This window comes from Cornus florida, unplaced genomic scaffold (assembly GCF_030987335.1).
Source record: "Cornus florida cultivar Cherokee Brave unplaced genomic scaffold, ASM3098733v1 CherokeeBrave_3.0.0_Hap2_Chr08, whole genome shotgun sequence".
NCBI lineage: Eukaryota > Viridiplantae > Streptophyta > Magnoliopsida > Cornales > Cornaceae > Cornus > Cornus florida.
This window is the reverse complement of record NW_026775578.1, coordinates 38,007,409-38,034,654: the sequence shown is the minus strand read 5'-3', so window position 1 is coordinate 38,034,654 and position 27,246 is coordinate 38,007,409. Positions and strand designations below refer to the sequence as shown.

The following is a 27,246-nucleotide window of genomic DNA, read 5'->3' as shown; positions in this document are numbered from 1 at the left end:
TTGATCTCCTCCCCACTATTCATCATCCAGCTATTGACTCTCTCTCTAGGACTCTCTCTCCGCCCTTCCAGCATGAAATTCTAACAGAAATCAACCGCTAGAGAGATTTCGAAACACACACTCGCAAAAGCACAACCTTTCATGGGACTTCACCTTCCTACTCTATGGCCAATTCTCTCTCCCACACCGACTTCACGACACCGATCTCTCTCTACCTGACAACACTTCACAGATTACCCATTACCGGTTTTCACCTCCTCCTCATCTTCCTTCACTCCCTCTTATAGCCCTCGGTTCAAAACCCACCAAATCTCAATTTGATCACCAAGAAAACCCAATAAATTTTAGACCCTTTACTGAAATTGAGCTACAGAAGACATGGCATCAGTGTTTTTGTACCATGTGGTCGGGGATCTGACGGTGGGGAAGCCGGAGCTTGTGGAGTTCGCGGAGACGGAGACGGTGGAGGCGGCGATTCGGGCAATCGGAGAATCGACCGAAGGTGGGATACCCATTTGGAGGAAGAGATCAAACAAGGGTGTTCTTGAGAATGCGGAGATGAGGCAACAGAGATTTGTGGGCATCCTCAATTCGCTAGATATCATCACTTTCTTGGCTAAAGATGGGTTTTTGGAGGATCAGGATAAGGCCATGAAGACTCCAGTCTCAGAAGCTGTGGTTCCCAACAATTTTTTGCTCAAAGTGGTTGATCCTGCTACAAGGTTAGCTCTTTTACTTTGATTGTTATATATATATATATATATATATATATATATAATACGATATTCTATGCTAATATGATTGATAATGTTTGGTTAGGGACATTTACTTAATTTTTCTATATGAATCATGATGATATTATACTTGGCAAGGATAGTGATTATTGTTGGTTCTGTAGTTAATATTTGTGGCTGTAGAAGTTTAGTTTAGTTGTTTTTTGAATTTATCTTTTATGTAGATGTAATATCATAGTCTATAATAATATGGTTTATGTTATCCTGTTGGGTTAGGGACATTTTGTTTTTTTATATATGAAATTCGAGGATATTGTAATTTGGAAAGAATATTGTTCATTTTAGTTTCTGTTGCCCATCTTTGTGATTGTGGAAGTTCAATTGTTTCTAGAATTCATTATATTAATCTTATTGATCAAATATTTTGTTCTTATCCTTATAGTAAACGATGTTGTTTTTTTTTTGATATTATGATTCACTGCACAAGTTGGATTTGTGGGAATATATGGTCCTAGTGTTGATATATCTATTTGTTGGAATATGTGGTCGTAATGTTTATATTGGTGGTCGTGGTCCTCGTGGAAGCGGATTTTGAATTTGGAAAGAACAATATTCATTTTAGTTTCTGTTGCTTATCTTTGTGGTTGTGGAAGTTCAGTTATTTTTTGAATTCATTATATTCATAATTTTTATTTTATTATTATTATTTTTTTTATCCTTATATTAAATAATGTTGTTGTTTTTTATATTATCGTTTACTGCATATGTTGAATTTTGTGGGAATTTATGGTCCTACTGTCCTAGTGTTGATATTTCTATTTGTGGGAATATGTGACTATGTGGTCCTAATGTTTATAATTGTGGTTGTGGAAGCTGAGGTGTTTTGTGAATCTGGTTTGTCAATGACTAATTATGTGTACCTATACTAGTAATAGCCTTTTTTGTTATTTTTTCTTCTTGTTATTGTTGGTCTACTGGCTCTTCTTGACACAAAGAAACATCTGTAGCGAGATTTACTGAGGACCTATCCAGGCTAATGAAGACTGTCATACAACAGGATTTGGGCTTTTTCCACTGGACTGTGAGATTCTGACCTTGGCATGATCTCTATCATGCCTGAGTGTTGGCAAATCTTTTTAATCTGCTGACTTGAATTGAAAAAATTACTTTCTAAACCTAGAATAATGAACATTTAAGATGTATACTCAATAGAGAGAGTGCCAGTTCCTCTCCATCTATATATTTTTTATATAGAGATTGCTTCCGGAGGCTTGAATAGTGGTAACTGTTGGTTCCGCTATTTCAATGTTCTTATCTTTATTGATATCTTCAAATAACCAATTTCTTGGTATTTCAAGATCAGTCCATCTCAAGAGTTTTGGTTCAATTATTGAGTCGAAGGGTCGTGGCTCGAAAAGACTGAGAGATATTACAAGAAAGAGAGAGAAAGTAGTAAGTAACTTTAGAAAAATGATGCCAATTTAATACAATGTATCTATTTAAATGGAAAAATGAACAACCAGCTCCAACTCCATCACAACCATTAAACAAGTGGTTTGTAGTTTTTGCTGGATTTCACCCAGGAAATCAGCAGATTGGACATTTGATGATCTTGGATAGAAATTTCTCGCCACCAAAAAGAGAAAATGATATTTTTGACCCAAATCTGCACAAACACCATGCACATCTTTTTTTATTCGAACTAAAAAGTCGCGGTATATTTGTCGTTTTGATAAATATGTTGATTTATTTCGTATTTTCATCTCCTACCAGTTGCTAGCACAGCACGCTGGTTAAGCCAGTTTTTCAATAAACTTTCAAGTCCTTGAGATACTATTCATGAACAGTAAAAGCAGATTCGATCTTATCTGAACACTATTCATGAACAGTAAACTTTTTTTACTATTCACCAAATAGTAAAAATCACTTTTCTTTTCCTATTTAAACAGATGTATTGTATTGAGTTTGGCATCGTTTTTCTATATCAAAAATCATCTGGTTGATTTTATCCTTGGTCTCCATGTTATCTGCGAGATCTATGAGTTGAGTTAGTAGATGTAACTTCTCATTAAGAAGCACCATAGCTTTTTGCATATCATCAAGAGACGACTCTATTTGAGTGTTTGATGTATGTAAGTTATTCTGGAACTTGTTATTCCAATCATTAACCATGTCGATTACAAAGTTTATACTAGCACCATTCTGGTTTAGATTGAGCTGTTCTGAAGTTTCAAAATGTGCACGGTGTGTGTGCAGATTTGGGTCGTTACCTACTATGTTACGTATACAGTCTACAAAAGCAGCTCGTGCTTGTGCCATGTGATTACTTTTATTGGTTCGTAAGACCTCTTAATTCTGTTTAGGTGCCTAAGACCAGAGATTACTTTTTCAAGCTTAAACTGTCTTACTGACAATGGCTAAACAAGGAAGATATGGGCTTTAAAACAGAAATCAAGCATATGCGATTTATAACAGTGAACAAGCACAATAAGGGATACTGAAATAGAAGTGTAATATATGTAAAGAGAACTTACAATAGTAGTATTCTAAGCTCTGATACCAGTTACAAAATGTTGTTGGTACTCATCTTTGTTGTAATTCTTTGATGGTTTATCATGAATTACAAGTATATCTTCAGTTCCATACTAAAGGCTTTTTACCTTTATTGTGGAAGAAGAAGTAGATGTTTCATCTACTTTCTGAGATGGATCTGGATCAGGAGGATAAAGATCAGATAATTTGAAATTTACCAATAATTTTCCAAACAATATTTTTGCAAAAATCAACAGAATCTGTCTTCTTGAAAAAGCAAGAGACATGTTCACTGGTTTAGATTGAGCTGTTCTGAAGTTTCAAATATCACATAATTCTATTTTAGATAATGTGAAATTTGCATCTTCAGTCTAGAGGGTGTCTCTTGACTGACCACATTCTTCTTCCTTAAGGATTTTAACAAATTTATGAAGTATTCCGTCGAATTCATTAAAATTGGTTAAAAGGGCGGTTTTTTGCTCTTTTCCTTTAGGAGATTGATCCCACTGTCTTAACCATCCTAGCGCACTGCCTTGAAGGATTGCTGCTATGTAGTCAAGAAAACGCTCTTTGTTCCAAACGGCTTTATAGTTATTGATGAGGATGGCTAGTGATTGTGCCCACTCATTAATAGTTTTCAAATGATCTTTATACGGTATGTTGTGTGTAAGATCAAGATAAGTGCCGTGTTGGGCTATTGGATACTTGTTTAAGTCATCCTTTTTAGTATAGGATGGACTTGGATTGTCTAGATCCTCAATTTACAATCAAACTTGCTGAAGATTTTTGCTAGGCGAGTTTGGTTGATTCGAACATCTTTTCGAGGAATAAAATAACCATCAAAAAACCTAATTAATGTGAGTTAAAGAAAAATCTTTTTCCCAATCAATTTCAGCGATGAAGAAGTTTTTATGTTAAATTTTACTTCTCATCCCGAAGAATCCACTAACATCAAACTGAAAATTATCTTTGCTCCTTCACAGGGAAAAAGGAAGCATACTTACGTTAGTGAATAAACAACCGGCTCCGATTCCATCACAGCCGTTAATCGGAGGTGTTCAATCTAATCTTGTTAACAACGTTATTTGACGCCTCAGATTTGTGTTGGGGATGTGTTTTAAAGGCTTTATCAAAACGACAAATATCACATAATTCTATTTTAGATAATGCGAAATTTGCATCGTGAAGATCAAGTTACCTACAATTTTATTCAACGAGGCTCTGGAAAGTGCTGATCCTTATGGCATACTATCAGTGGGCCAAACAGAAAGTTAAAACTGGTTGCATCCATTAGCATTAAGCATACTTTAGGTGATTGGTTATAGAATTGAGAAATTGTCTAAATGTACTTTTACCCAAATCTGTAGGTGCATGATGCCAACTTGTTGAAGAAACTGAATGCTGACTTGTATTCACTAGGCAATTTATCATGCTCTGTACTTGGGGGTTTTTCCTGTTTTGTTTTATTTGTTTGTTTTTGTTTTTTTATTTTTTATTTTTAAAGATGTCGTCTTAAAGAATAAATTTTTTGATCAAACAAAGGAGCTGTTGACTCCCTTTAGGTCTATTTCACATATGAGAATTTGTCCGGGTGTTCAACTTTCAGAAACCTACCTCTCCTCACTTTACTCGACTGAAGCATCTCACTATGGAAGACCTAATGTCAAGGATCAGACATCCTCCCTCTTTCTTTCTAGTCCTATTTCTTAGAACAATATGTGCCTTCATTAACAATAAAAATCAGAACAAAAAAGGCAACCAGCAGCAGCAGCAGGAGGTGGAGGAGGAGGAAGAAATAATCTGGATTTGTGACATGGCCAGGCTGCCCAGTCCTCTACTTTCCTCTGCTATACTGTTTGACGTAATCTCCCAGCCAGACAAGATTTGAGGGATTCCTTTGTGAGGAGGAGGAAGAGGAGGAGGAGGAAATAATCTGGATTTGTGACATGGCCAGGCTGCCCAGTCCTCTACTTTCCTCTGCTATACTGTTTGGCGTAATCTCCCAGCCAGACAAGATTTGAGGGATTCCTTTGTTCCTCAGCATCACTTGATGCCACTGAAAAGAAGTGGCTCAAATGGTGGACGTTTATCTTGCACTCTCCAAAAGAGGGAATATGACAATGCTTCAGGGTCTTTGTATGGCTTCATCTCGTCAGCTTCCATGGATTTCACTGAGGGAGAATTTGATACCTTATTCACTCATTTTAACAAAGCATTTCATACCCTACAGTTACAGTTTCCACACCAACACCTGAGGTTGAAATATAATTTGGAGAAAACTTAAACAAGAGCGTGGCTCAATGAATTCAGGTTGCTGTCTGAAATGGTTGGAATATCAAATTTGTGCACTGTAACAATGAAAGCTGTTACTCTAGTACTGAATTCCAGACAATAATGTATGTTGTTTGTAAAATTCATTTATTTTTGCAAATGAGTGGGCTAGTAGATGGTTGAAGACAGACTTAGTATGCTAATGTAGGATAATAATTTGATAATGCTGTTTGTGAATTTCATATTTGATGAACTATGGTTATGGACAACTTTAAGGATTAGGGTTTAAAAGCTTGGAAAAATGTATTAGGCTTTATGGATGGGAAAAGGCTAGACCAGACTCAGGATTCAGGATTGATAAGTTGCTGGAAAATCTGGGGAGCAACTTTGGAGTTTTGAAGCAATAAAAGCTTTAGACTGGAGAGAGGGATAGAGTTCTAAAAGTAGGGATTCGGATTAATAATGGATGGTTGTGATTTGAATAATGAATTTTTCTTACAAAGGAGTTGGTGGTTGTAAAGGGAAGATACTCTGAAACATGCACCATCTACGACCAAGATGGCAGCTCCACCAGTGACTCAGATGGAGCAGCATCAATGGAAGGCATCTCAGCTGTGGAAGGTAATAGAAAATCCATGAGTGCCATAACAGGCCCGTGAATAACCACCTTGGGTCCTTCATGGGACCAAGCATAGCTAACAGATGGAGACTATGGATGCTAGTCTCCACGGACTCAATGAAGAGTCCCTCTTACAGGTATGTCTAAGAAACTTATTCTTTGACCCCGTTTCTAAAGGATGCGATGGAGGAAGAATTTAGAAAACAAGGAAGAGGGTCATGCAGCACATACTTGTTTTGCTGATATCACCTAGACAATCACATAGATTGTCTGGTGAAGTCAGTACGGGGCGCAACATCTTATTGGGGCCCCTTCGCCCAGGGTTGCGTCCCCTGGGACAGCTGAGCTGAACCTTGGTTCACGAGCAGTTTCCCTTGGTTGGTTGGGGCATGATGGTATACCGGGTACGATTCCAACCCACTCCGGAAAACTCTTTTGAAACTAAGTGCAGACCATAGGTTGGCATAGTGCGCAATGCCATGATCCGAAGCGGCCATAATGTAACACTAGTTGTGGAAACGTCAAGGCCCAAGTGGGAAGGAGGGTTTGTTGAGGCATGAAGGATTGAAAGAATGGCTTGTTTGGGCGGGACCTGCCAGGTCCTTAGGTGGAAAGGGGTATCCACGATCGGACCCAAAGTATGCTGAAAGGGGAACATGTGTCGCATCCTTGTTATGACATGTGGAATGTCACCTGCAGGACACGTGCCCATCTCTCTATAAATAGCAGCACATATCCTGTTGTAGGGGCCGAATATTTCCTGTGTTGTCTTTCCTCTTTTAGCATATTCTGGCCTTCTCTCTCTCTCTCTCTCTCACTCACTTTCCCTCCTTAGCTCACCTATTCTCCTCCCTTTTTGTTCCCTACTTTCTGGCATTGAATGTGAATCATCTCATTATAAATCCTGTTTGCTTATTCATTTACTTTGCTATGGTAAAATCCTTTAGGCATAATGCCTAGGGCTAGGATTGGATCACACAATCCAGAAAGAGCTTCTACTGGGAAATTCTCCAAACTGATCTTTGTTAATTTGAAACAACTAACCATTATTTTATATGCTAAGCTTCTACTGGGAACTATCAAAAACTGATCTTTGTTAATCTGAAACAATACACCATCATTTTATAGGCTTTTGTAGTAATTTTCCTTGAAATTTGAATTCAGGAACTTGAAATTGACTTGTAAAGTTAGGCTAAACTCACCTAATCCTCACAGCAATTTTTTTTTTTTTCTTTTTAAAACTTTTTTGAGAAGTAAGAATGTATTAGAAAGCGTCCAAAAGCCTCACAAAAATTTTCATTAACTGAAATAAACCCATCTACTATGTAGCAACTAATGGGCCTATACTATATCTTAGACAAAAATTTTATAACCCAAAAAATACTCAACTAAAGTGAAAACTAAAAAACAAAATTTAAATTAAAACCAGCACCATTCCCCCCACCCCCTCAAGATCCTGAGAAGGCATCTCAAAACCAATCTCTCTCAGTTTTTGGTGTGAATCAATCACATACTTCATATTTTGTCAATTCTTCAATTTTTTTGTCTTCTTTGACTATGCTCATTCATGAGCCTCTTATGCATTGCATCAGACACATTCCAATATGCTGCATGAGAGGAATGCACTCTGGATGCATAGATGTGAAGTTTCATAGTTGTTGATCAATTGAATTTCAAGAAGCTGTCTTCAAAGTTCAAGTGGCAAAAGGAAAAAGTCTTGGTTAAATTAACAATGAAATTAGATTCTTACACATTCCCTAGCCAATATTAGGAAATTATGATGAGTTGATGTGGCAGGGGTTTAGAGTGAAGCTACATAAACTCCTCGACATTACTGGTAAAGTTAATACTATAGTATGACATCTTTGCTGTAAATTGTGGTTGAGCAAGGCATCCTGCAACCATCGTGTTAGAATATTGCAATTTATGCTTTAATTTTCACTTAATTTACCAAGGGCTATAGCCCAGTGGTATCGCCTTGACCTCCCAAAGTGGAAGGTCGAGGGTTCATGTCTGCATGGGGACAAAGTGGGTGTGAGTTACTTGCCAGTATGGCGGGGTGATGGGTTTTGTTTTTTGTTATATTTTTTGTTTTTGTTTTTTGGAGAGAGAGAGAGAGGAGGGGGGGGGGGGGGGGGGGGGGTGGGGGGAATGTAGTGGTATCCAATTAAATTACCGCTAATTATCATGCCTACACGTGCAGAGTGTTCTTTGCAAAAGCTGGTCCCTGATTTTAAGGTTTATTATGTTGGATATTGTGGTTGTATTGCACTTTGGGATTAGCAATAAGTTTTATGGTCAGTGAGTTAGTAGACAAGGATCAAGTTCGAGTTGAATTAGGTTTGTTTCACATTTGTGAATGTGAAAAACAGAAGGTTCATAGATCCTTCCTTTCTTTTTTCTCTTTTTTTTTTTTTTTTTTTTTTTGGAAAAATAAAAAAAGTTTTCTTCTGCTTACAAAGCTAGGACTACAATAGTAGGAGTTAGTTTTCTTTTGATGCCTTCAAAAAATCATAATGATGTATTCTAATGATCTGAGACCACATGACTCTGCTCTGGGGATTGATGCTTCCTGGTTTTTTTTTGGGAAGAAGGGGGGGGGGGGGGGGGGGGGGGGGGGGGTTTGTCCGGGGAAATAACACACACTTATTTTGCCCTTATGGAGACTTGAACTCTCAACCTTTCACTTCGGGAGGTTGAGGAGATACCACTGCACTACAACCCTTTGTGGTTCTTCCTATAACTTCAAGAAGCTAAAAATTTAGTCTTTAACATATTCTTCCTCTTCCATAGAAATGGTATACTGGGAAAGTGAAATGCTATTAGCTCAATTTTGCTATCTTGTCTATGACAGTTCTATATGACATGCTTTGAACCCTATTCATCACATTTTTGGGGCAATAAATGTGGAGGAGTAGATCATCCTTTTAAGTGATAAGTGGGTGAAGGTATTTGAAATTTTACCGAACTGTCTTGCTAGCCTTTGGGTTTTGACTGAGATGGAGAAAAGCTATTATATTGATTTCTCCAACAGTTGTATATGTATGACTTGAACCTTATTCATCAGATTTTTGGGCTATAAACATGGAATAGTAGATCTCCTTTCATTGAAGGTAATTAAATTTGACTGAAGTGTTCCACCTGTGAGGTTTCAAGTTCCTTCTTCTGTTACTATAGATAGAAATGAATTGTGAATTGGGGTTGACTTGACTGACTAATATGTTAGATGGAATTGGTAGCACCGTAGCAGGAACTTGTTGCAAAGGCAAAGCCACTTCAGTAGCTTTGTGCAAGTTGGTAAACACTGAAGGTATGATTGGATCTTTGAACTTTTGAAATGTAAAATTTTGGATTCATTTGTTTCTCTAATTAATATGAAATATATGAAGTTTATTGCACCTCAGACATTTGTTGTAATATTATATTTCCGAGGGAAAGAAATGAGAATGCACTGCACGCATCCCATGTCATCATACCTCACTTTATCTCTTTTCCTTAGAAAGAAGAGTGAAGAATAAAAATACAGTGATATCTGCATCCGTTGTCTTTTGTAGGCATCGGTTTTTTTTTTTTTTGGTGGAATCAATCCTAATCTTTTCATTAATTTGCAAGATTGATAGATGCACTGGAGATGATGAAGCAGGGTGTGAAGCGTGTCCTTGTTCCTAAAAGTGTCGGTTGGAAAGGTATGAGCAAGCGATTCTCAATTCTCTACAATGGCAAGTGGCTCAAGCACCTGGACAGCTTCGCTCCCAACACTAATTATCCCTCGTCATCATCTACAACTTCCACTCCTGACAGGTTTTGTTGTCTGTCAAGAGAAGATATCATACGTTTCCTCATTGGTTGCCTGGGTGCATTGGCTCCCCTCCCTCTGTCATCCATCTCTTCCCTCGGAGCTATCAACCCCGACTACTGCTTCATTGATGCCTCCCTCCCAGCCATAGAAGCTACTAAAAAGCTTCCCCGGGACCCCAGTGCAGTTGCTGTTGTGGAGGCATTATCAGATGGCCAGTTTAAGATTATTGGAGAGATCTCAGCTTGTAAACTATGGAAATGTGACTATTTGGCTGCTGCATGGGCCCTGGTCAATCTCTCAGCGGGACAGTTTGTAATGGGGGTTGAGGATAATGTGACCTCAAGGACGCTACCTGATCTCATGGTTAGTCCAAGGGTTGGAGACAATAACTTGGTTAATGGGGGTGGCTCAACAAGGCTAAGAAAATTCAGTAGTCGAAGCATTGGATTCTTTAGCACCGCAGCTAGCCTCAGTACTGGTGCCGGTAGGAGCATGTATAGGGGTAGAAGTGCACCCTTGACATGTAAGGTTACGAGTTCAGTAGCTGCAGTCATGGCTCAGATGCTCTCTCACCGGGCAACACACGTGTGGGTGACTCAACCCGAAAATGATGATGTTTTGGTTGGTGTTGTGGGTTATGCTGACATCTTGAGTGCTGTGACCAGACAACCAGCTGCATCTAATCTTGAGACTCCGGGACCTCGAGAGTAGTTTGGGACCGAAGTTCAGGTACTAAAAACCCCATATTTTTATTTTTAATTAAAAAAAAATGAGTTCTAAGATTGTGCTCCAGGCATATTTACATTGGGACCATATGGATATGAAACAAGTTTGTTCTTGGTGGGGCTTATGCATACCCTGTGAGTTTGTTACAATTTGGTTTCGAAGTGTGAAAATGAAATTTATGCTGTTTGTATCCAGTTATTATTTAGTTTCAGGATGGCTTCAGTTTGTTTGAGCCTGCCCACTGAAATTTATCAACGGAATTTATCCGTTTTTATTTTAAATTATTTGGGGGAAAAAGAATCCCGTAAGCTTTTTTTGCCAATTTGACCATCTTAATTTTCTATGAAATCTGGTCCAGTTTCCTTGAATGACCTTCCAAGATGATGATGATGATGATGATGATGATTTTTAGGTTTTTTTTATCAATTTTTATAAACCTATTGGGAGTATTTTGATATTGAGTTTGGCTTGCTCTAAGGTACCTTAACAAGATTTGAAATGTATTTCAACAAAATACAGTGATCTGGTGCTTTTATTCATTTAAAATTGAAGGGCTTTTATGAAATTGAAAAACAAAACTTGCTGTCTAATGTTTTAATATAAATATCAAATCATTCAAAATTCTCTATATCACAAGGCATATATTCTAGGAGACTTCATTCAACTTCTAAAAACTAACAAACGAATATTTTTGGGGGACATCCTAAACAAGTCAAAATCTTAGGCCTTGTTTTGTTTGGTTCACGTTTTGTTATGACTTAAAATAAAACAAGTCTTGTTTGGTTGTAGAGCGTTTTGAATAGTAATCAAAAACATGTTTGACAACGGCCATTTATTGTAAGATTTTTAGAAGTAAAAATATGAAAACATATTTGATAAAATAGTCTTGTAAGTTTAAAAAATATAATGGTTAGTTTAAAAATGTTATTTAAGTATTTTGTGTAGTGTTTTGGCACTATGCAAAACAAAACATTTTTTACGAAACACGTTTTTTCTACTATTCACTGTTATAGTACCAATAAAAACAAAAATACTACAAACAAAATGCGTACCAAACAGGGCTCTTAGTATGTTAGCTTAAGTTTATATACTGCTAACAAACCATAAAGAAGTGTTATCTTCTAATACAATAGGATTTAATGCATGAACATTGGTGTTATTGGTGTCAATTAGAGTCTCAAAACAATCCCTTGTGTGTGTGTGTGTGTATATATATATATATATATTTTATTTTTTGACACAAATAAAAAATTCAAGTGGTAGAAGTGATGACCCTGGTCTATTAAATATATATATATATATATATACACATGAGTTATGATAGTGGGGCCTACACCCTCCTCTCCTTTTCCTTTTTTATTTTTATTTTTATTTTATTTTATTTTTTTTTTTTTGAGGCATTAAGGAAAGAATGTCTTCAACCAACTGGTCCAATAAGTTCATTATTGAAGGTGGATATATATTTTTCACCTGATAATTGTAACTTTATATCACATGTCGGGTGATATAACCAGAGCTTGCAAAATAAGCCTAGAATATTGCATTTCATGGGTTTGATGAATACATATATACTTGCTAGTTGCAAAGAAGAGATGCCTATGAAAAGTGCTATACCTTCTTCAGGAGTTGTTGTCATGATAACCACCACAACCCCCTACTTTCATTCTCTTTTTCTGTTGATTATTTCACATAATATTATATATATATATATATAGATGGCCACATGGATTTATTTCTTAATTTGTTCTTTTCTAAGTTGAGCTTCTTTTTCATGAATTCTTTTTAAGTTTAATTGACATCAAGAAAAAATATTCTTTGTTTATTATAGTTAGCTTGATTAAAGAGTCCTTCTTAGGGTTTCCAATGTGTTTGTCATCTTATGCCAAAAAAAAAAAAAAAAGTTTTTCCAGTTGAATTGATTCATGGACTCTTGTCTTGTTAGGAACCATCCAATGTGGAATTTGTCGCCGCGGGGGTGGGGGACAAAAAAAAAGAGCGTTTAGTCCTCCGAACGGATGTGTTTACGTTTAAATCTGTCTCTTCCTGGGTGGGGACCAAACAAAAAAAAATATAATACATATTTAGTTAATTTAATTGATAGAGCGTTCAGTCCTTCGAACGGATGTGTTTACGTTTAAATCTGTCTCTTCCTAATTTGTAAGGTGCATAATTTGTCTCTTCTTAATTTATAAGACGCATGATTTGTAAGAGGTAGCTGCATACAATAATAAGACAAAAAAGGAATAAAAATCAATGAGAATATTGCCTTCACATTTAGCTCAAGCAGTGCCATAGACTTTGTCTCTCTCTTTAAATATCTATTATATACTTCAATCTCATTGCTCTTGCTATGTTGGACAATGTCCCACACAAATGGAAGAGAGTGGTTATTAATTTAGTATTTCATGACTAAGAAATCACTTGTTGGCATCGTTAAATTAAGTTGCAGAAACAACAAATTAATATGCTATAAACAAAATTTGAGGGGCTACTTCGTAATTTACACATGCACATCAGAGAGAGAATTGATCATAAAAAGGAATGAAGAAAAAAGCTACTTTTTTTTCTCATCTCCACTATGAAAATTGTCCTCTAGCTAATGGAGAAAAATGCTAGCATCATCCAATTTTGAGGAATGCTCTTCTCATGCTTTAGGGCCAATGATGAGACATGTAAACCAAAAGTCTTGACAACCTTTGGCTGTGGTTTCAAGGGGCCCAAATTGACCACACAAATAGAATACAACTACTTGATAAGGTACCTATTTTTGCTTGTTATGCATATATGTTGCACATAATTTTAGTGGGCAAACATTCATACATATACACGTAGACATTCACATATATGTGTGTGTGTAACAAGTGCAAAAAACACTTCAAAAATATATTTCGCGTAACAATTTTACTTCCTATTTGAAAAAGTGTGTAAAAAACACCTTAAATATTTTCACATTGTACAAAAAAACCCTTCAATCAGAAATCTGACATAAATTAGTGTTATAATACCCATTTTGCCCTTTTACTTTTTCGAAAATGCCTAAGGGATTTATATGTTACTAATCTCATAGAATAGCAGTGTTATGTACACATTGCTATTTTTTTTTTTTGAAACTTTTTTCTCTATATATATTTCTAAACTTTTTTTAAAAAAAAAAACTTTGAGAATTTGTAGAATAAGGATTTGATTTTTTTGAGAATTCAGTTTACTGTTTTAGAGTAAATTTTTTTTTTTTTTTCTTTATTTGATTCTTTTTCATACCAACACTGTTAAAAAAAGAAAGAAAAAGAAGAGAGAGAGAGAGAGAGAGAGGAAAAATCCCAATAACAGTGTGCAATGGTTTTCAAAATTTGGAGTTGATTTGTTTTCTTCAGTTTGCACTTTATTTTCATTTTTTATTTTTTATTTTTATCTTTATCTTTACTTGTCTATTGCAGGCATCCTCCAATAGTGTCCTTTCCGGTCATTTTACAAAATTATTTATTTTTATATATTTTATAAAATGGTTCAGTAAGGGTAATTTAGTCAACTTAGGGTTTAAATTTGTTAGAGGAACTCATTTGCACTAAATTGAAACTTTATGTGTTTTTTGCACGTGAGAGCCGAGGCATCCTCCAATGTTATCCTTTTCGGTCATTTTACAAAATTACTTATTTTTATATAATTTATAAAATGGTTCAGTAAGGGTAATTTAATCAACTTAGGGTTTAAATTTGTCAGAGGGACATATTTGCACAAAATAGAAATTTTATAGGTATTTTTTGTACGTGAATGATGTGATATGTACTGTAAACATGCTTTAGGGTTGTTTTTCGTATCTTTGATATTGGAGAATGGTTTATGAACCTGTATTTAATTAGGTGAGTAAAGCTACAATGCTCCATTTTTTGTGCCACTCCAATAATAGTGTCTAAGATACACCATCTCTTTTTAAAAGTATTTCTATCAATAATTATCACATGGTAACAAGAGACTGTCCAACAAGTTTATTTTTTTCTTTTGGTTTAAGTGCAAAAAATCCCCTATTATATACCGAATGTGCAAATATCCAACGCAAAAAAAATTTCACATTTTTCAAGTTGAGCAAATAAAAATAAGGCTAAAATACCTAAAATTCTCTTAAGACAAAATAAAAATATAAAACACTGATTTCAATGGGTATACTAAGGGTATTTTGGGAATTTTATAAAAGTTTTTGATCAAAATTATGGGTGTCTTTTTGCACTTTTATTTTTTTATTTTTTTTATAATAAAGGATTTTTTTGCACTTTACCCATTTCCTTTTTATTAGAATGTCATGCATTTTGCACTCAATTTTAGTTGGGCAAACATTCATGCATATATATACACATAGAAACTTTCACACACATGTTTATATACTGAACCCAAAACCTAAGTTGTTGGAGAATGAGTTCAATAAGATCAGTGCTCACCTATTTTTTCATGCTATCCATGTTGCACTCAATTTTAGTTGGGAAAACATTCATGCGTATACACATAGATGCGCACACACATATTGATCCCCCAAAACTTACTTAGTTGTTGGTGAGTGGGTTCAATAAGAGCAGGACACCTGCTTTTGCCGGTTATGCATGTTCCAAACATTCATGTATATATACACACATAGACACTTGCACACATACATATGTATATACTGACAAGGGCGGAGTCAGGATTTTGAGGTTGGGGGGGCCAACATTATAAACAACATTACCTAGCTAGAACTTTGGAAAAAAATATATATATTACGTAAGCAAAAATATGTTACTATTTATTATATTCATACAAAAATATATATATTTAAACTTTTTTCAATTTGTTTAAATAAAAAAAAACTAGTTATTTAAAGAAATTTTTTATCAAACTTTCTGAACAAATACAAATAAGATTTATGGCAAAAATATAAAAAAATTCAATTAAATAACTCTCTTTATTTACCTAAAAGGAAAAAAAAAACAAAAATAACTTTAAAAAAAATGTAACAATTGAAAATTTAACAAAAAAAATAACAATTATAAAATAAAAAAATAATAATAATAATAAAAAAAAAACACAAACAAATTAATAAAATAAAAATTTAGATTCTTAAATCATCAATTTTTGCTGATATTCAAAACTTCAAATGAAATTTTTGTTCTTGATTTTGTAAAAATTAATTTCTTATAGAATTCTTATAAAAGCATTTCAATCAAAATGAATAAAAAGAAGAAAAAAAAAAAGTGATGGAAAGAATCATGTATGAGATGGAATTTTAGAATAATAAGGTTATGGAAAGAATCGTGCTTGTAGTCACATTATGAAAAAAACGGTATTTGAGTTGAAATTTTAAAATAGCCCCATTAAATTTTTATCAGGATTCTAGAGTCGTTAATTAAACCACTATATAAACTATCTTTTGTTAAATTCTAATTAAAGAAATAATTTTTTTTTTCTTAGGGGGGCCAAGTATAGATTTTATACTATATATACTATATTATTTTATTTTTAACTATACTAAAAAATAAATTTCCAAAAAATTAGGGCCCCCCCCCCCCCCTCCTCAGCCCTGTATACTGATCCCCAAAACTTAGGTTGTTGGAGGATTAGTTCCCTAAGAGCAGGACTCGCATGTTTACTTGTTATGCATGTTACAAACATTCATGGACCATATACACATTGACACTTGCACTCGCGCGCGCACACACACATGTATATACTGATCCCCAAAACTTAGGTTAATTGTTGGAGAATGATTTCAATAACAGCAGTGAACCGACTTTACATGCCCCAAAGACAAGCCCTGGATCCCACTGACTTTATTGAATCTGGTAGTTTTTGAGTATGTGAATATAATACCAACAAAACTAATTTTTATCCTACAATGTATGTATCAAGGTTATCCAACATCCTCGAGAACTCAGAGATAGGATGATGACAAAGACTCTCACTTCATTATACGAAGGTCGAGAGTTCCAATTCTCTTGGAGCCACTTTAAAAGAAAAAAAAAATCGATAATTACTTACCTAGTGTGTATGTAAGAGGGAGGACTGATCATGTGGCCAGAGTATATCCAAACAAAACAGCATCCCTCATATATAACTCCGTCTAGCATGGGGTGAGACCTGTTAATTACACTAGCAATTCTCTCAAAAGTACCACCCTCCCTCACATACAACTCCGTCTTGCATGAAAGTCTGAGAGTTCCGATTCTCTTGAAGTTACTTTCTGAAAATTTTCTCGAGGGACTGCATGTGTGTAGAAATTGCGTATCAAAATAGGTGACACCCCTGAAAAGTCTCTAATCCGGATGAGCCAAAAGAGAACAATATTGTATCCGAATAGGATGATTGGGTTGTTACAGAAACACCCTCCCTTACACATAACTCTGTCTTACATGTGGTGAGACATGTTAGTTAGACCAGCAATTGTCTCAAAAGTATACCACCCTCCCTCACATATATGTAAGACATGTTAATTAGACCAGCAATTGTCTCAAAAGTATACCACCCTCCCTCACATACAACTCTGTCTTGTCTTGCATGTGGCATGACTATTAATTCATCACCTCTACATACATGCATTACAATTATTCAAAGCCATTATACTTAACCATCCAATTATATATGGTGGAAATTAAACAACCATTAATTGAGTAAAACAGCTGAACCATTGAATTAATGCCAAAAATAATAATAATAAACGAAAAAAGAAGAAAAAAAAAAAAAGCATATTTGTTATCCCATGATCAAATGAAGAGGAATATGGTTAGTGGAGAATGAGTTCTATTTAAGAGGCTAACAAGCTACAACTTTGGATATACTGTACCAAGCAGGACTATATATATTTTGGCCAGCATATATACAATTATATGACAAATGGAATTTATTCTATATGCTCATCTCCATAGTATGATAAGGTGTCATGACATTTACCAAAGAGTGCAGCTCTTTCAAGAAAATGATGTTCTCGCAAGCATGACTTGCTTCAAATATGAAATACCACTAACTGCATATAAAATGGAAAATGAATTATAAGTTTTGAGGTAATAAAAAGTTGCAGCTTGTTTAATAGGAGCATGTCTTAATAATATTTATTTCAGTAGGGAATCTAATAAGATTTATGATTTGATTACTAATGATTGATATAACATTAAAGGTGTCTCCACTCGTTTTTTTGTTGGAGTAGTAACATATGCGCAATCCCCCTTAGATTACGAAAATCGAATAAGTCAAGAATAAATTTTAAAGTTGTAAGCTGCAATTGTCTTTTAGATTACAAAAATTGAATAAATCAGAATTTGGGAGTATAATTTACAACTGCAAGTCGTGAACGCCTCTTAAATTACAAAAGTTGAATAAGCGAGGAGTAGAATTTAAAGCTGCAAGCTGCAATCGTCTCTTAAATTACGAAAATTGAATAAGTTAGGAGTATAATTTAAAGCTACGATCGCCTATCAGATTACAGGACTTGAATAAGTCAGGAGTAAAATTTAAAACTGCAAGCTGCGATCGCCTCTTTGATTATGAAAATCGAACAAGTCAATAGTAGAATTCAAAGTTGCGATCACCTCTTTAAATTATGAAAATCATGGAATTCAGGAGTAAAATTTAAAGCTTTAAAAGATAGAATATGGGATTTCTAAGACTCATCACATTTCATTAATAAATCGAAGCTACTAGCTAGGTACTTTCAAACTTGTACAATCTCTTTCGTTTGGTTAATATTTCATGTGTCACTATCTGATCAATCCCAACAAGAAGCTTGATAGCTTCATACACCTCCATTGGTGGACCCACTTCAAAGATGTGGTATAGATGATGAGAATATATCATTAACAATAATAACACAACATCTGAAACCCTATTGGCAAAGTTGGGTGGAATAAATCGCTGGACCTCATTCTTATTCTTATATGTTGCTGACCACAACAAATAATTAAACCATTTGTAGTAAAACCAAACACTGACGTTTCATACACCACCACCAAAACTCTTGTCACCTTTTAACTATTCACGGATATAAATACCCCCAGCCTCTGCTATTCATCAACAAATTCTCTTCATTTCAATAGTGTCTAGCTAAAACCCTAACCCTAGATTTTATAAAACATCCTTCTTCTCTAGGGGTTGATACTGAGAATGATTGGGTGGGAAGATGTTTATAAGGTGGTGGTGGCCATGGTACCACTCTATGTTGCCCTAGTTTTAGGGTATGGTTCTGTGAAATGGTGGCGCATATTTACACCTGAACAATGTAATGCCATAAATAGCCTTGTGTGCTACTTCACCCTCCCTCTCTTCACCTTCGAATTCACGGCCCATGTCGATCCATTCCAGATGAATTATAGATTCATTGGTGCTGATGCCATCTCCAAAGTGGTCATTGTGGTTGTGCTTGCGTTTTGGGCTAAGTGCAGTAGCAAAGGGAGCTATTGCTGGTCCATTACAAGCTTCTCTCTCTCTACCTTGACAAATGCTTTGGTTGTAGGGGTGCCCTTGATGGAGGCCATGTATGGTCAGCTTGGGGTGGACCTTGTTGTCCAGTCATCGGTCGTGCAGGCCATCGTGTGGCTTACAGTTCTGTTATTTGTGTTGGAATTTAGACGGGCTAGGGACTTCTCTTCTGCTCCGAGTGCTGGAGATTCGCGAGTTGTGGGAGTTGAATCAGAGAAAGATTTGGAGGGAAATGCGGTACATGTAGAGATCACTAGGCCATCGTTTTGGTCATTGATGAAGGTTGTGTGGCTTAAACTAGCCATGAATCCCAACTCATATGGTTGTATTGTTGGAATCACTTGGGCTTTTCTATCGAACAGGTACAAAGCTATATAACATAAAAGCTTGAGCTACTAGAGAGGGTGTCACTTTTAATTATTTATATTTTATGACTAATTATAAATTGTCTTAACTTGTAATTAAATGATTTTAGGTGGCATTTTCAAATGCCAAGAATTTTGGAAGGATCAATACTGATCATGTCAAAAGCTGGGACAGGGACTGCCATGTTTAGTATGGGTAAGGCCATCTAGCCTTAATATTATACGCCACCATAAAATGGATTTTTTTCTTTTCCAAAGTTGAATTAAACATGCACACACTTACAGTATTATCCCTAACAGACCTCGTACTCTTAAAATGCTTAAAACTGCAATTATAATGTGAATATATTTATATGTATGTATGTATGTATGTATGTATAACTCGTTTTTGTTAATCCATATGCAGGACTGTTTATGGCATTGCAGAAGAATTTAATTTCTTGTGGTGGTAATCTGACAGCGTTCGGGATGGTTTTGAGATTCATTGCCGGACCTGCGGCGATGGCTATCGGTGCTATCGCCGTTGGTTTGCATGGAGATGTTTTACGTATTGCTATTATCCAGGTAAGATTAATTCTTTAACCATGCATGCATGTATAAGCAATTGTTGCATGCACACACACACACACATATATATATAATATTGTTAAACTTATATACAAAGCATACAAGAATCTGGACGTGGAATAATGCTTTGAGGATTAGCGTCCTCTCAATATATATCTCTCTCACTTTTAACTCGATCTGATCAAAACACTCCATGTCAGCTAATTGTGGTATTGATTTTCTCAAAACATAGTGTTGTTTAATGAAAAATCAATTGTAGAAATAAAGTACTGGAGACGATGTTTGTTCTTGTGATTAAGCATGAATATTTTCTTTTTTGTAAATTATTAAACAATTAAAATCTTTTAGAGTTTGTTTTTGTGAGTGGGAATTAAACTTTTTTAAAACGGACAAGAAAACTAGTAAACAAATTCTTAGAGTGGTTTTTTTCTTTTTCTTTTTAACAATTTTCAAATCATGTCAAACTTTTTTTTTTTTTTATAAGTGACAAATACAAATAAATTGGCGAAGTAACCTTCTATTTTAAGGGATTTAAGTGGTTTTAAACAAATACTATTTTTATATTCAGAAAAAGCCAGAGGAAACTAGAACTTAAAGATAAATGGTCTATAATTTATTTTATTTAATAACTTTTGATATTTTAAGCGTACTTTAAAAGTTCAATAGTTGAAAAAATATTTTGTTGAATTGGGTATATTTAAGGGAATCTGGACCTGCTCCTATGGACCTCGGTCGTGCATCGCAAAAAAGGGATTGTTGCATAAGCCGTGTAACCTTATTGTTGCACATAATAAAGCTTGACAAGGTTGTTTTTTTATAGTCATTTTTATTTTTTCTCAATTTCCAAAAATCAAATTATTTAATATTTAAAAATCATATAAAACAAGTTCCTATATAATGGACAACATTATTTGCTGCACAAGCTCCATTAAAACACTGAAAAAGGAAAAAAAAAAACAACATTGACGCATGATTTACCTGATGAGCTCACTAATTAATACATAGGTATAGTTTATCAAACATTGACACATGATTTATTTAATATATATAGTGCTTGTGATGTGAGTTTATTAGATTCTTTTTGTACTTCCATGGACGTGTGTGTGTGTGTGTGAGAGAGAGAGAGAGAGAGAGAGATTTCCTCTTCTTAGACAATTCAGTTCTGAAAATGCTTTGAAGCTTCAGATCGAACTATATTTCCAACTTGGCCACTTAAACATAAAATATAATTACGCTTTGAGAAATAAAGGGTCTTCTTAGTACAGAAAAGATTATTAAAATCAATTCATTAATTAATACTAAATTATCATATTTTATGTAAAGTGACGCAACGCAAGAACAAAATAGTTTTATTTAATAAGTCCTCTGCAACATTTTGCAAATGGTCTTTACACGTCCTAGAGCAATGATTATTGTAATGTTGACTCGTGCTTCTTTTAAAAAGTTAATATCACTCATCTATTGCATATGTACATACATTATATATATATATATACATATATATTTAGGTCAGGAATTGTTTCATCTTGTTGCAGGCAGCGGTGCCACAATCCATCACCTCCTTCATATATGCCAAAGAATATGGACTACATGCAGATGTTCTTAGCACTGCGTAAGTCAATTACACTACAATATTAAACATTTTTTTCATAGAGTTATTATCAAGTGTGGTCTTCCTTAATTGAGCAAAAAATTACAACACATTCCATGATTTTCATTTGAAATTTCGAAATTGACTAATTATACACTCTCTTTGATTTCAGGGTTATATTTGGCATGTTGGTGTCACTTCCATTGCTGGTTGCATATTATGCAATTTTAGAGTTCGTACATTAGATGAATTAATATTTTCTGTAACCCTCTCTAGAAAGGTAGGGATAGTTTTTGTTACTCCGCCCATTTCATAAAAGTATAGATCTAGATTTAACAACAACAATTCATAATTCAGGAAATCCTTTTCCGGAATCTATACATGTATCTATGGGACTTTCTACTGTAACTAGTTTGTCGGAAAAAATACGTACTCATACTTTTTCACCACTACTGTTTTCGTATGGTGAAGCTTGAGGGAATTAGTTAAATTGTTTTCAAACTTTACTAAATTGTATCATTATTTGGAAGTGTCCTTTTGAATGTTTTGTCCTAAGCTTATGGGACTTTGGACTAAAATTATTGTCTAACCTCTAACACACACACACATATATCTCTTTCTTATCACAAGTTTTGGGACTTGGTTGTTATTGTATCAAATCAATATTCATATATGTCATCTTCATGTGCCATTGTCTCTGTTTTTGTGGGGGTGGTTGAGGGACACAAAAATCCAATGCGTCCAAACTAAGGAAAAATCAAAACATAGTAAATGGAAAAATCACTTGATTCATAAATGACATGTTGAAAATTTGATATTTTGAATAAATAATTGAATATCAAGACCTATGTTATATGATTCATTTTAGCAATAAAATCAATGAAATTTCACTTTTGTGCCGATAAAATTTCACGACTGTAATTATAAAATTTTGAAGTAGATATGGTGAAGCTTGTGCGTAAATTGTTCTTCAAATATTAGAAGTAACAAAAAAATGAAAACTCCTCTTAACAAAATAAATAAATAAATAAATAAAATGAACCTTTTTAGGTTAAATCAATGTGGTATTTCTTCTACTTTTTAAAATAGAAGGTCAATGATTTAAGTTTTTATAGGACATACGGGTACATGAGTTTTTTGCCATATATATATATATATATATATATATATATATAATTGCCATGGGAAAGATAGAAGATACATCATTCATATATTGAAGAAAAGAAAAAAAATAGAAGTAATATAATGGATCTCACTTTTAAAGATTCTTATTTATTTATTTTATCTTTATCTAATTAGGGCCACTGCCTTAACCAGCGTTGGACCATGCTAGGGCTGGGTTGACCCATCAATTAACAAGCCATAAACATACCATATGGGCCCCTACTCACATGTAAACCATAGACTTGTTTTTCTTGTGAGATGGTGACCACTGACTAGTGACTACTAATGTGGAAACCAAAGAACTCGTAATTATAAAAACTCTTGTGCCCCTATTTATTTTATTTATTTATTTTTTTGTCGGTACACGAAAAACTAAAACACACGTCACTCGCATACTTACTTTGTTTATTTGAAGCCTACAAGCCTTTAGGATGTGCCCTAACTTAATGAGTTGAAAGAGTAAAAATTTTAATTTATAAGATGAAGCTTTTGAGCTCGATTCTTTTCGTTAGAGAACTACCTTACAAGGGTATGTCACTTCCAGAGGATTTTGGTGCAATGGAAGAAAAGAATAAAAATTACAAAGTTGCTTGTCTAACTTAATTACAATTAAATTAAATGATATGAAGAGAGTTAATAATATTAACTTCTAAGAGTCATCTCAACTCATTTGGAGTTGTCCGAATTCCAAACAATAAATTATTTACTGAAAAAATGTTTTGTTTTGTTAGTATGTTTGAATCGAAAGAGTTGAAAGAAAAGGAGAAGTGGAGAGTTTATATCATATACTAGTATGGTGTGAAAATGAGGTGAGAAAGGAAATAAGTAAAAAGAAGAAAGTGGAGTTGTTCACACTTGGGGAAAAAGAAGAAAAAAAGAAAAAGAAAAATAAAAAATTTGAGGAGCTTGTTAACACTTGAAGTACTAATGTTGCTATTTTTATCTGAGTGAAAGGATTTGGAAGGAGAGGAATAAAGTGTTTAGGCTAATTTAGTAGTTTTTTAATTTGGGTTAATTTCACTGACACTTTTTCAGGTTTGGCCAAATATTACCTGCAAATATCTCTCGAAAATAACTTTCCCTCGCGTTACAAACTTTTATTCCATTTTTCACTCACATCCCAACTGTTAATTGAACACGATATAAAATGACTTAAATACCCTTTAACTTTGTCAAAAAAAACTCTTTAACCTAAATAATTAGATTAAAAGACTAAAATATTCCTAAAATTTTGTAAATTTACAAATTATATATATGTATACACACACACACACACACACACATATATATATATTTCACATAGACATATATTTTATTGTACCTCTCTCTCTCGATCACCACCACCACCATCACCATCACCGTTCATCTCTCTCTCGACCACCACCACCACCATCACCGTTCCTCCCTCTCCACCACCACAACACCATTTCTCTCTCTCCCTACCCCCACCACTGATTCTATAACTCAACCACTAAAATTAAAACAAAATAATTTTTGCCCAAATTCATCATCCGTCTTTGAGATGTCAACACGCATAGAGCCTCGAGCACAAGTCAAATAACCAAATCGAGAATGATATATCTATCTTGCCGCAAATGGATATCTGTGTATCGTGCACAATGAACGTTAACGGTTGGCTTAGTTAAGGAAGATGCCATCAGGGTCGTCAGAGATGCCGACTTTGTTTTGTGAAATTAGGTTTAATCAGTGAACAAAAATATTAGGTTCATTAAAACACAGATGTGTGTGAATGTGTTTTTTATTTGATACTAGATTATGAATCTGGTTAGGTTAGTTTTGAAATTGAGAGACGTGAGTGCTCCTGTGTTTTACAATTGACATCAGTTGATGACAAATAATTGTTGTGGATATATAGTTATGGTGGTGGTGGACGGTGATGACGTGACGAAAAGAAGAACTCAGTACCGAATATGTCTTTTTCCAAAGGTCATGGCCATGGATGGCGACGACCGCTGTTGAAGGTCTCTAAACAGTGAGATATACTCGACGTTTCAGAAAACCATCGGATCATCACCAGAATCCGGTGACCTCCCCCTGTGAAAGGCATCAAGACCTCGGACGTCACAGTCGACTCCACCCGCAATCTCTAGTTTGACGTCTTCATTCCCACCAAACCACCACCGTCCGACGATATACGGGAAGAGACAATGAATACAACCACTCGTTTTCTCAATGGAGATTGTGAATTGAAGGGCTTGAGATGTGTGTGTGTGTGTGTGTGTGTGTGTGTGTGTGTGTGTATGTGTGTGTGTGTGTTCAAGTTGTGGATTTTGTTTGCAAGGTGATGCATTTTGTGATTAAGACGTTTGTGATTATACATTCGTCATATTGTGATAGTGGTGGTCCTTGTTAAGGTGGGATGACAATGGTGGTTATGGAAGTGGGGATGAGGGGTATAATGGTCATTTAAGTAATCTAATATTTGGTGATAAATGAGATTAAAAAATTTTGGGCAAAATTGTCTTTTTACATATTTTTAATGGAGACTAAGACGAAAAAGTGAAAATGGTTCTAAATGATAGTTATTTTCGAAAGATATTTGAGGTAGGGGTGTGCAAAAAAACCATCAACTTGAAAAACAAAACTGGACCAAATTGAATTGGGCGGTCTGGCCGGTTCAATAGCGGTTCGGTCCAGTTACGGTTCTAAAATAATGGAATTGTGAATTTTTTGTTCTGTCCCAGATTAGGCTCCTACAGGACCAGATTGAGCCGTTATAATAAACATATGTATATATATATAGCTATACCTAAATATTACTCTTAATTTTGCAAGGGATTTCGGCACAACGATCAAATGCATGGTATGATATTGCATGTCTGCTTTGGGCCTGAGCCCGCACAATTTTTGCTCTTGGGTTTTACTCCAAAAGGCCTCATACCAATTGGAGTACACATCTACACATAAACACTTCATGGTGGAGTGGTTCGTTACAAAATGTGAGCCAACATTCATCACTATCTGATATTTTTTTTTATTTATTTTTACTTCTTTCAATGTTTTGATTTTTGGGTGTGTGCCAATATTCCTGCAATATCTATCTCATTTTTTTCTTTGTTCACGCTGCCTCATTCACTTCTTAGTTTTTATTACCGCGGGATCCAGTTATTGATCAATCTTTCTCACGCATCCTTCGAAGTTCGGTCATCGCCGTCGATCATTTTATCGTTGCCGTCGGTGACATCCTTTCTCACATTCTCTCCCCTTCTCTCTCACTTTCAATTCGCAGATCTCTGAGTCTCACAGTGTGTTTGCGCCTCAAGCACAATCAACAACGATAACGAATCAAGTTTTTTAATTTTCAACCACGGATTTGTCATCATTTTCAGTTTCAGAAAGATTCAGTCTTATTTTAATTTATAGGGTTTAACTTTTGGGTCTATCTCATCCACTTTCCCCTTTCTTTTTCTCTTACTATTTTAGTCTTAAATTCGGGAATGTGAATGTTTTTATTGATTTTTTTGTTATATATATAATTAAAGGGGAAAAAAATAGGAAAATAAAATTTAACTAGAACTGCGGAACTTGACCGAACTAAACCATTTTTTCACAATTTGGGCTGGTTTGGTTCCATGGCTCAAATGGTCTAGTTCGGTTTAAAATTTTCTGGAACCGTAAGGAGCGGTTTGGTTCCAAAAATGCTCAAAATGGGACCAAACCAGATCGTGTGCACTCTTAGTTTGAGGGGTAATATATGGCCAAACCTAAGGAGTGAGCGTCAGTGAAATTAAACCTTAAAATTTTTATTTTTATTTTTTTTTTATTCAGGAAAAAAAAAATCTTAAAATTTTATCCCTACAAATTGTAACACAATGGTATTTATCTCTCGAATAGAAGCCCATGGTTCTAGTCTTTATAGAGCCAAAGTAGTTGTGTATTATTTGCCATTACAAAGAAGAAAAAAAATATTTTCTATCTCAAATAATAGAAATAAATGAATTTTTTTTGGTCTTTGTTTGTTTGGATATAAAATATTTAAAAATATCTATATTTTAAAATTTTTTGATATTAGGTAGTTGTAAAATATTTACGAAAAAAAAATTATTAAAATCTAATAAAAATAATTTATTTATCAATTTTTAACAATTTGTTCTACACGCCCAATCGTGAACTTATCTCAAAAAGAAGAATATGTTTTGTTTCGTTGAAACAAACAAACTTAAATGACAAATGTTAAAATTGATTTGACTGAAAATTCAGTTAAACAAAGGCTTTTATATATATATATATATATTTGAATGGTTTAACAATTGAAAGAAATGATAGAAATATATATTGATTTTTATTACGATATAGAAATATAGATTGATTTTTATTACGAACTGAAGTGTCATTAAAACACTAAAACCGAAAAAAAAAAAAAAAGGAAAAAAATTCTATAACTGAAAAATCTAATGGTATGTAAGAGACCTTATTAGATACTATTT

At 34.5% G+C, this 27,246-nt stretch overlaps 2 protein-coding genes across 2 annotated transcripts; both read left to right on the top strand.

The window, feature by feature from the left end:
• LOC132271345 (CBS domain-containing protein CBSX6) lies at positions 1-11,003 on the top strand. Its single transcript, XM_059772695.1, has 2 exons — positions 1-722; positions 9,769-11,003. The coding sequence occupies exons 1-2, from the start codon at positions 379-381 to the stop codon at positions 10,664-10,666; spliced, it is 1,242 nt and encodes a 413-aa protein (XP_059628678.1). The 5' UTR covers positions 1-378; the 3' UTR covers positions 10,667-11,003.
• A 7,694-nt stretch (positions 11,004-18,697) lies between these two features.
• On the top strand, positions 18,698-22,181 carry LOC132271344 (auxin efflux carrier component 5-like). The gene is made up of 5 exons (XM_059772694.1): positions 18,698-19,473; positions 19,587-19,672; positions 19,883-20,040; positions 21,579-21,655; positions 21,807-22,181. The coding sequence occupies exons 1-5, from the start codon at positions 18,797-18,799 to the stop codon at positions 21,877-21,879; spliced, it is 1,071 nt and encodes a 356-aa protein (XP_059628677.1). The 5' UTR covers positions 18,698-18,796; the 3' UTR covers positions 21,880-22,181.
• Positions 22,182-27,246: the final 5,065 nt, after the last annotated feature.